Source organism: Borostomias antarcticus (assembly GCF_949987555.1).
Source record: "Borostomias antarcticus genome assembly, chromosome: 1".
NCBI lineage: Eukaryota > Metazoa > Chordata > Actinopteri > Stomiiformes > Stomiidae > Borostomias > Borostomias antarcticus.
Window position 1 is genome coordinate 33,041,538 of NC_140234.1, and position 11,491 is coordinate 33,053,028.

The following is an 11,491-nucleotide window of genomic DNA, read 5'->3' on the forward strand; positions in this document are numbered from 1 at the left end:
TTTTTCAAAATGTGGCAGTGGTGATAAGAAAATGGCTTTTTATCTAAGGTTTTCAGTGCTTGTTTATACTGTAAAGTGATTGCAGTGGGTTTAAATCAGAATTGCGAGCATTTTACCAACTTATCAGACAGTAATTAATGTGGGAAAGAACCATTGAATGAAGATAAAGCTTTGCTGCCTCGTTTGAAAGAAGGTCTACTGAACCTGAAATTTGACAGACTGAATTTAACCTTATTGCTAACTCTTTTGATGTGGCATTTGAAATCCAGATTTCTATCAATGTGTACTGTAAGTGTAACCGTACAGGTTATGCTAAAGACCCTTGAGTACACAGCAAGAGGAGGCGATATATATTTCTCACAAAAATTTTATTGGCAATTCCTTTAAGGACACATTTCCCACCATAGGGATGAACACAATATCACAACAATATAAAATCAGCTTATAAAACAGGGTGGTCAGGCGGCACTAATCCTGGGCGCTATGCTTTAGTGAGACAATACGGTTGGGACCAATTGGGCTCCCCCTAATGGAGAGTTCGAGTAATGCTACTATTTAATACACTGCACACGGTAAACCACAGCCACCCGTATCACTGCAAAAGGTATCACTACAATACACGGTAACACGTACCACTACAAATACACTGCACACGGTAAACCACAGCCACCCGTATCACTGCAAAAGGTATCACTACCATACACGGCAACACGTACCACTACAAATCCACTGCGTATAAGACGGCCAACGAAAAGGGGCCGAGCACTCAAGATGGGGTATGGGGTACACTGTACCCAATAAGGCATGCGACACTACACGCTACACACTACACAACGATATACTGGTCTTACAACTATAATAGTACCTAAAAGCGGGCAGCCGAGACTAGGCTTCCAACCAGAACCCTGCTAAAAACACTATCACCCATAAAAAGAACTACAACCTATTTGTAGAGGATAGTTCGTGTGGCGCCACCCATCCAAAACCCAACCCACGGCCTCGTCCAATCGGGGGAGGGATGAGAGGGAATTCCCGTCTTCGATGACGTCACTCGATCTTGCGCCTCTCAATGGGAGTCCCGGGAGCGAGGCATTCACGTTAGGCGTCCGTGGGTAGGCGTGGGTCGTTCCCACCGTCCTCGCTCGTAGCTCCGCGATGGTAGGCTGGTCCGTTGCGCTGCGGGCAAGAGGAGGGGAAAGGCAGAATCAGCCGCCGGACACACTACAGTCACAAACACTGGCGTTGCTCAATTTGCACACGAGCAGTGGTAAGCAAGACTTCCCTTTGCTGTGGTGAATTGAGGGCGTTGTATGCTGAATCTCTCGCCGATCACCCCGCTGCACGGTCGGCTGGCCCAGTCCGGTGCGCGCTTTACTGCGTGAAATGCGTGCGTTGTATCTCAATCTCCGGTGCGGTTCGGTGTAGGATGGTAGACCCGTCCCCGTCATTCGAGTCCTCGGGTACGTGGAAGAAACGTCAGTTCCCGGTAGAACGGAAGCACCGGCATTTGTACTCTCCCAATCATGGGGGTGATTGAGAACACCTGTGGAGAAGCAGGTAGACGTGCACACACACTCATTCACACAACTCCACTCTGACACACCCACTCATTCATACCAGTCATTCTACCCCGCTTCATAAGTACTTATACTCTGACACAGTCTGAAGTTTCTCTCCAGAGATAAAAACGTCCTGTACTACAACATTACTATGGACCTTGGAGAAGAACATACAAACTGTTTTAGAAATATTCAGTTGTAAGCAACAGTTGTTAAGCCAGGATGTAACATTCACCATAACATATGTTAGCTTAGTTGCAACATCTTCTGCCGTTCTACCATGTGCAAAAATAACTATCATCAGCATACATTAATACATTGCATTGTCCGCACACAGAAGGCAGATCATTAATGTACATGCTGATCAGGATTGGACACAATACAGATCCCTGTGGAACACCCGTTGACAGACATAAAGCAGTGGATTTATGATTTTCTATTTTGACACATTGAACGAAATGAGAGGTAGGATTTGAAGAGGTTGAGAAACTCTGAGGAAAAATGAAAGTTGAGCAGCTAATACGAGCGTTAATATCATGTTATTACTGGGGCTGACAGCTATGGTAAATGGACTGCACTTATATAGCGCTTTTCCACCTTAGCGGCACTCAAAGCGCTTTACAATGACCTCTCATTCACCCATTCACACACACATTCACACACCAATGGCGGTAGCTGCCATGCAAGGTGCTAACCTGCTCATTGGGAGCAATTTGGGGTTAGGTGTCTTGCTCAAGGACACTTCGACATGTGGACAGTCGGAGCTGGGATTCGAACCGCTGACCCTTCGATCATTGAACGACCCGCTCTACCAACTGAGCTACAGCCGCCCCTAAGAGCTAGGAGCTGTGGAGCTCTTAACATGTTTAGCATTGAGATGATAAGTTAGGCTAGAACTGCTCAGATGGTATGCAAATTCTTTCTTGCAGATATTGCACACGACCACGCTCGTATTAACTGTCCCATCTGGGAGTTTTTTTTAAAAGTTACCTTTCCATTTAGAGGGCCATCTTATTTGAAGGCAATGATGCTTTTGCGTGACATACTGTACGACGTAGCCTACAGTCCAAATTTAGTTTGTCACTTCAATAATGTTAAATCAGGCAATGACGTGGCAACTGTGCCGACTATAGCTGGCCGAAATCGATGAATGTGATTAATGCATAACTAATTAATCTAATTAACGTGTTAAATTGATAGCCCTAATTGAGAGAAACAGTCAGAGAGGTAATATGAGCAAGACATTAAAGGATGGGAGATATTAACATATTAAAGGAAGGGAGTTATTAACACAACATTAAAGAATGAGAGATATTGACATGACATTAGCCTCGCATAGACCAGACCTATCTCCACACTTCAAATAGCAAGGTTTATTCACAAAACCTACATCCGTTGAGTCAGACTAACGTGACATTAATGGATGGGAGTATGGTGCTTCAGTAATGTCAGTGTTTTAACAGGATGCAGACAGGCATGCTCGTATGAAATGTCCATATAAGGACATACAGCAGACGGTAATGATAATGGTCTGCTTTATACCAGGTAATGATTCAGCATGATTCATTTCTCTCTCTCTCTCTCTCTCTCTCTCTCTCTCTCTCTCTCTCTCTCCCCCTCCCTCCCTCCCTCCCCCCCCCTTCTGTGCAGGTTTGTCTCCTTATACAGAGGACCATGCCACACTCACAAAGTCCAGAGGCTGAATGAGTCTACCTCTTACACGTTCCGCATCCAGGCCTTTAATGAGGCAGGTGAAGGGCCCTTCTCCGATGTTTACGCCTTCAGCACCCCGCGCTCCCCCCCTGCCCCCGTCAAAGGTACCGTACCAGCTCTGCTCTTCAGAACTCTCCTCCTCACTCCTCTGCTCTTCAGAACTCTCCTCCTCACTCCTCTGCTCTTCAGAACTCTCCTCCTCACTCCTCTGCTCTTCAGAACTCTCCTCCACAGTCCTCTGCACTTCATGACTATTTGGCATCTTCCCCTGCTCCCTCCAGCCTCATACAGACAGACCAGCTCTGCTGCTGTAATAAGTGTGACATGCGCAGTTGACATTCAGTGAAGATGACTTGTTGAAATGGCCACAATGTTGAAATGGGCAAGATCTATTGTAAAGTGCTTTGGATAAAAGTGCTACATAAATGCAGTCCATTTACCATCTCTCTCTTGCTGTCTGTCTGTCTGTCTGTCTGTCTGTCTGTCTGTCTGTCTGTCTGTCTGTCTCTCTCCTCTCTCTCTCTTCTCTCTCTCTCTCTCGGTCTCTCTCTGTCTGTCTGTCTGTCTCTCCTAGCCCCCCGAGTGGAGCGTCTGGAGGACCTCTCCTGTGAGGTCAGCTGGGAGGCTCTGCTGCCCATGAAGGGAGACCCAATCATCTACACCCTGCAGTGCATGATGGGAAACTCTGAGTTTAAACAGGTACCTGTTTTTGTTCATCTCTTCAGCTTGGGAGAATAGTTGGAGGAGAGAGAGAGAGACAGGGGCGGAATATTTTGACAGCAGCTTGACACTGTTCTGCACGAGTCACTCTGAGGTTTACGTAAACGGACCACTATGCAAAGGTTATTGATCCATGAGGGATCGCAGGTCTCCCCCCCCCCTCACCCTAACTCTCCACTCTCTGCCTCATCCTAACTCCCCCTCTCTACCTCACCCTAACTCTCCACTCTCTGCCTCATCCTAACTCCCCCTCTCTACCTCACCCTAACTCCCACTCTCTGCCTCATCCTAACTCCCCCTCTCTACCCCCCCCCCCCACACACACACACACACACTGCCTCATCTAACCCCTCCCTCCCTCCATGCTTACTCAGGAGTGAGGGAGGTCTGAGGCTGACGATTATCTCCCTATAGTTGAGAGGGAATTTGTCCAAATTTATAAAAAAAAAGTGTGCATTTTGTGACACGTTTTTGAAATTTGTCATGGTGTGAGGTATGGGTAGAAGGTTTTCAAAAACCACCACATACAAGCTGGGGTAGCATTTTTGGTATGAGGAATCAATTTCTAAAGTAATTTATTTTTCAAGGCCATTTCCAAGGTAATTTTTAGCAAAAAAGCGGCCATAACTGTAGAAACATAGAAAGATGATCGTAGAAAGTAGAAAGGTCTAGAGCCCTAGATCATCTATGTTTTCAACCCCAAGGAATTCATTTTTCAGTTTACTGGACACCTCACTGTCATTCAATTGTGCTCCTCTGACGTTCCTGACCAATGAACTGAAAGAGCTGGTTTTGACAGTCTGTGAGGAACTGCTGCGATCGGGCTCCGTTTGGCAGAGGTGTCTAGGCTGAGATTCGTGTTTGGCGCCGTGCAGTCTCACCCCGCTTGGCACAAGCTTGAGATTTGAGACTGGCCTCTAAATACATTACATTACACTCATTTAGCTGACGCATTCATCCAAAGCGACTTATAATAATTGCATTTAATGTAAGAAAATGTCCCAGACTGCATCCGCACTCGTCATGCTGTCCGCCATCTGGCTCTGCAAAGGGCCATTCTCCTGAGGGGAATACAGCTCTAGTCACCGAGCTGTTTTTGTCCCCACAAGCACGTCCTGATGCAGATTTGATGATGAATTCTTCAAGCACGAGAATCAGCGTGAACCTCTGTCCTTATCCGATCGCGGCAAACTGCGGTCAGGAACCGAGTCAGATGTTCTTGACTGTCTACCAGGCATGTCTGATCCTGGGAACTCTCTCCGGCAGCCAAAGAAGCTTCTGTGGTTGTTCTTGATATGGCGGCAGTAATACACATCATCAAAGCCCAGGGTTTTTGGAACCCGCAGATGCACTTGCTGCCATACAGTACCTGCAGAGCCAGATGATGGAGCACGACGAGAGTGGAAGCAGTCTGGGATACGTACATTGGCTTTTCCTACGTTAAATGCAATTATTGTAAATCGCTTTGGATAAAAGTGTCAAACTGTAATGTAATGTATTAAGAGGTAAGTCTCAAATCCCAAGCTTGTGCCAAGCGGGGTGAGACTGGACGGCGCCTAACACAAGTCTCAGCCCAGACACCTCTGCCAAACGGCGCCCGATTGCAGCAGTTCCTCACAGACTGTCAAAATAAAGACCAGCTCTTTTGGTTCCTCGGTCGGAAACCTTAGAGGAACACAGCTGTTTCGCTGTACCACCTCCTCACAACGAAAGGCTGACCCTATACTCGGCAACAAATCAGCTGACCTAACAGCCTTGTCGCTGTGCCAGCGAGAAGACGCTGATGCGCGGGTGATGCTCCGCTTGCGTCACCCTGCTGGGCAGGGTCTCACCAAGGCTTAGACCAAGGCCTAGACCAAGGCCTAGACCAAGGCCTAGACCAAGGCCTACCTCAGGACAGTGGGTAGTGATGTGGTGGTGCTGTCCATCAACCTCGTCCACGGGCTAGGCCTCTCAGAACTGTGGATCGGTTTTGAATTAGATATTCTAATCCAACGCATCTCAACACAGCACTCCACCTTCTTCCACACATTCACAGGGTGTGCCGTTGTATCAGCAGTGTTTGGAACTGGGCAAAAATACTGCATGGAATGCGTGGGCCGCCTTTCCACACTCGAATCAATGCTCATGCAATGTAGCGCTGGACTGTACTCATGTACAGGACTGCAGTGCAGAGTCTGAATGAAGCAAGGAAGCGCCTGTTCACCCATGGCCTCAAGTCCCTGGACTCACCGCCCCTACCCTCCCCAACCCAGCACACTTTCTTCCAGCATGCTAAGCGTGCCCTGCTAACTGCAGATTTTGTCTGGAAGCAGTACCTCTCCAAAACCCCCAAGATCCCAGGCCCCAGCGGGGTTGGGAATGGAATGCCAGACTCAGAGTGTGGGTGCCATATGTGACAGATCTGGAAGATGTCAGCAAGGCATGCTCACTGCTCCTCTGCTGTGGCTGTGGATGCCTGTGAGGGCAACTGTAAGTGCCATCGAGCCGGACTCCGCTGTAGCACATTGTGCAAGTGGGATGGGGACTGCACTAATAATGACAGTGAAACCTGATCTCAGTCGGAATAAATACATTGTTGCATGATGTGAATGAACGAAAAATGAATTCCTTGACGTTGAAAACAGGTCTAAAGCCCTAGATCATCTTTGATCTGTGACTTAATTACAGAGCTATGGTCGCATTTCTGCTAAAAAATTACCTTGAAAAGACATTTGACCTTGGAAATTACCTTGATGACTGATGAAATGACTTCTGCAATGGGTTCCTCATACCTACTATTTTAGAAAAAGTGATATTATACAAGGATCTAGTACTAACGGGGCTAAGATATGACATTCTCTCTTTCCGTCAAGGGCCATATTGGAGATTCTGCATACCGGCCACCAGGTGGCTACCCCAACTTGTATGTGGTGGTTTTTGAAAACCTTATACCCATACCTCACACCATGCCAAATTTCAAAAACTTGTCACCAAGTGTATGTTTTTTAATTTGTTTATTCTCTCAGCTGCTACTGTAGATGTGACACCCAGATTGAATAAGGCAGCTGAAATATGTGTGTGCATGGTCTCTGTGGACGTGTCATGGCTTTGTGTCGCCCATGTCTGTATGGATGTTCTCTATGGGCCTGCTTTAGTAAGCTGGGGGGTTCGGTTTGCACTGTACGGACCTGCTGCATGGAGACTCTACCATTCAGAGCTGTCTCAGTACACATTAGGTCCATTAACTGACGATGCGTTTGTGTAAAGTTGGAGAGTTGATGTGTGTCCTGGCCCTCCCTCCTCCCTGTCTGTTCCACAGATGTACAAAGGTCCCGCCTGCTCTTTCCAGGTGGCCAGCCTGCAGCCCAACAGTGAGTACCGTTTCAGGGTGTGCGCCATCCGGCAGTGCGCAGAGGCCCCCGAGCTGAGTGGGCCCTACAGCCCCACGGTCACGCTGCTCCCCCAACGCGCCGAGCTGGCAGCGGGAGGCGGCCTGGGAGGGGGCGGGCCCCGCGCCGGAGCGGAGTCGGCCAGGCCCAGGCGCAGCCTGACGGATGAGCAGTGCGCCGCTCTCCTCCTCATGTTCTTTGCTGTGATCTCCATCCTCATCGCTTTCGTCATCCAGTACTTCGTCATCAAATGAGCCCCCCCCCTCACGCCCCCCCACGGCCGCAGGCTCACCTTTCCCGTCGTTGTTTTTTCTCTGTATTTCTCTGTTTTTGTGGTCGCACCTGAATGATCATATTTGTAATGTGAGGGACGACCTACACAGCAGAAAGGAAATGACACCTTCTTGTCTCTTGTACGTCCTCTTACAATGGCCTCTAATTCAATTACGGTTCATACTCCATTGTGATTGGCTGTCCTGCACAGAAGGGTTGTGAAAAGGACTTCCCATACTTCTGCTCATGTACTTGTCGATCATGTATCTGTATAGTTAGTCATTATTTATATATTTGTGTTTACGTGTCCAGTATGAAACTGTTAAATAGTATCTAGGTGTGCTAGTGGCCTATGTGCTGGTTGCCCCTGGGTCCCGGAGCCAGTGCCGCTCGGTGGAGGGTCTCCTAGTTGATAGTGAGCCTCAGTGCTGCACAGACAGGAGGATGCTGGAGGGCCGGCGCTGGGGCCTCTAAGGGATGGGTCTCCTACTGGACATTATAGGGTTAGAGAGAGAGAGAGAGAGAGAGACAGGAGAAATGGATATACAATTCTTCGCATTATAGAACATTCATTTAGCACTTTCCAACTTTTTTGATGTTCAGAATGTGTAAGGATGAGAAATGTTAGTATATTTTTGTACAGTAAGACACAAGGACCTGTTAGTATGAGAACTTACTCAGTATAGAGTTAGAAAGTAATCAAAAACCAAATGTAACACAATGAATTCTAATTATTTTTACTATCACATAGTTATATTGTAGCTTGTTTCTACGATCATGCAGCTGCTTTACTCCGACATGTTGTTCAGCACAAAAATGTATGCTTTTCCATCTCTATTTTTTTTTTCTTTTCATTAATTGATTTTGCACCTTAGTGAAAGACAACCTTGGCTGGAAGCGTCTTGGTCTCGTGATGCATTTTATAGTACACATTTTCAGATTGTGCAAGCCCTACTTGTGTTTTGGGTGTTTTAAAGTTGTAATATCATGGTATGTGCTCCTGAAACTGCTTGCTTCTCTGAAGGAAGCGGAGAAAAGCAGCTGCTTTGGGGACATAATTGGAGAGAGGTAAAACTTGGGAGCATTCTCTTAATTTCTCTGAAGATTAGAATTCTTGTTTTAGTTTTAGAAAACATTTAAGTTGAGTTTTTGTTTCATTTTACATTTTTGCAATTTTGATTTGATGTTAGTAAACATGCATAATCAGAGAAAACTGAACAGTTCTCGATATTAATTTCTGATTTTCTTATTTCAGGTCATACATGTGAAGTATATTTTTTTATGATATTGAAGTAATATAAGTTAATTCTGTCCAGAGAAAATAAGAAAACCTGAGAACTCATGAAACATGAAAAGCAAAACAGCGGATAATGTGTTAACTCATGTACTTCCTGTGAATCTAAATTTTGCCTTTTCTCTGTGTGTTCAGTCTTTGTAACAGAGTGCGGATACCGAGTCCTGTGTTGTAATCTGGCCGCAGGGCCTCGTGTTGTGTTTGGTTATGGGCAGATTATTGCTGTTGCAACCGTTATGAAATACAGGTACCTTGCAAAAAGGATAATTACATGATTTGGTCGACCAGACATTCTGCTGATGTCTTCTCTTTGTCAATTAAAGACTCAAATTCCTATTTTTGATAGTGATTGCAAAGTGTGCCATTTTAACACCTCACCGCAGGTTCTAACCTGTGGCTGAGGAGACAAACAAAAACGCTACAAAATAAATAAAATATGCACAAAAAATGAGACCATTTTTATGTAATTTTAATGTTTGCAGTTACCTCATACACCGTACATTCCAAAATGAAAATTTGTTATACTATACATACTACCAGACATATCACTTTAAAATGTTCGTTATGGGAAAAATGTATAATCATAGATATGTATCTAAAGTGTATCTGTATAGCCATGATATCTACAATGGATCCATGCACAATAAAAGATTTATAATTCTTGATGGTCTCAGCGTGTTTGTGTTAATCGTGTTTTCTGGCTGAGTGGTTCATCAATTTGTCATCAAGGGCGTACAGCATCAAGGGTTTACAGTAAATCTCACTTGGAAAACATCCTAGGGAGCCTTCTCTTAGTGAGTAGTAGCGGTGGTTATCCGAGATTCCTGGAACATGCCACTGAAGAGGTTGTCCTGCTGGTAAAGGCCGAGTCTGTAGAGAAGCAAGGTCCCGGTGACCCTTGATGTGAGTGCTCTCTGTCTGGAATCCCCAGGACATTCCTGCTCCTCCAGCTTGTCTTTTAACATCTCATGCTGACCTGTATGAGGTTTGGCTCAGAAGCACCTTTTGTTATATATTTTGCAATACATCCCAACAACAATCAATAAATAAAGTGCTCTGACAAAAAAATGAAATAAATCTGCAATCTGTGGAAGTAGCAAGACTAATAATTATTGGATTTGTTTTCCCCCAGTTTGGAGGAGAGGCTTTGGAGGAGGCCTGAAGGTAGGTCGGGGATTTTTTTGGTTGTATTTTTCAAAATCGTACAAAATTTTTCTTAAATCGTACCAGGAAATTACAAACCGCATACTGCACCTTAAAAGACACTCTGTCTTGTGAATAAGACGTTTAATAAGTTCTCTAGAAGTCTTGGTGGCGTGAAGAGAGTCATGATAAATGGGGCAGAGTGGCCACGCTCATCGTGGCCAGTGTTGTGTTTACACAAGGAACTTGTGCTGAGAGAGGCCGGATGGACAGGGCCAGAGCCATTATTCAAAAATGGACAAACAGGCTTTCCCTGTCATGTTGCTCTGACTGGGGGCAAACAGACTCTTTCCTCCTCTAACAAATACATAGGGACATTCCTTCTCCTATGGTGGGTCAGATGTGAGGCAGAGAGGTCAGGCTAGGACGTTGACGCTTACAAACACGTCCTTATGTCTACGCCCCGAGCCACGTCCTCCAGACTGGGTCTGGGGAAGACCCTTCCGCTCCGCCAGGACCTGGTAATGATGGCTGGAGTGATGGTGGATATCTGATTTGATCCCGCGTGATACGCATGAGCTGCCCTCTACTCCCACAATGCCACGCCGTGTGCTGCCTGGTCGTTGCAGTGGACCAGTTGATTCATGTTTTGTAAACATCCAACAAGCTGTGAGGTAGATTCAGCTGGAGGTCAGCTAGTGGGTCACCGCCGGTCTCCCTGCTGTGTCCATAGTGATCCGAGCTAGGAGACCAGGAGAGAGGGGGCAGTACAAAACCTTTCTCATGAGCTTCTTCAAACGGAAATACTGTACAAAAACAGACAGTACAGACAAATCCGCAAAGACCACCAGCTAATGATATTAACATCAGTTTATCGTGCCGTGTTATTAAACCGTATTCTGATTTTGTTCAAACAGAACCGACATGTTCAGCTGTTTGTGTCACTTCAGCAGACATTACAGCTCCATCTCAGAGACTGAATACATTCAGACGAGGAGGGAGGGCTGTACCAGCCCCCCCCCCCCCCCCCCCCCCCCGAAATATAATACCCTCACTATTTGATTAAGGATCAAACTGGTTAGACTGGGAGTTACGTACACACAGACACGCACGCACGTGTGCACACACACACACACACACACACACACACACACAGGAGACAGCCCCTGCCTTTCCTGGGGACTGGAGGAGGAGGTGCTCTGCCTCTAGCTCAGTCCCACATCGGAACTCTGAGCACCAGGGACTGACTACTCTGCTCGCCTCTCCTCAGCACCAGGACCGCTCACCTCCCCTGCGCTCTCCTCCAGACAGAGGACTCATCCACACCTCAGTGGTAAAATCACAGACCGAAAGTGATCTCATCCTTTTTTCTTTTTTTGTGTGTGTGACTTTTGCTAGGTTGATTCTCAAATAACGTC

The 11,491-nt window shown here is 46.3% G+C and overlaps 1 protein-coding gene across 2 annotated transcripts in view; it reads left to right on the plus strand.

Annotated features, from left to right (window-relative positions):
• The window catches only part of fndc3a (fibronectin type III domain containing 3A), an 84,826-nt gene extending 75,261 nt beyond the window's left edge, over nt 1–9,565 (plus strand). For both annotated transcript variants that reach the window (XM_084447756.1, XM_084447755.1), the window contains exons 24-26: nt 3,210–3,376; nt 3,847–3,971; nt 7,294–9,565. In XM_084447756.1, coding sequence (XP_084303882.1) covers nt 3,210–3,376; nt 3,847–3,971; nt 7,294–7,617 — 616 coding nt within the window. In that variant the 3' untranslated portion in view covers nt 7,618–9,565. The remainder of the gene's footprint in view (nt 1–3,209; nt 3,377–3,846; nt 3,972–7,293) is intronic.
• Nucleotides 9,566–11,491: the final 1,926 nt, after the last annotated feature.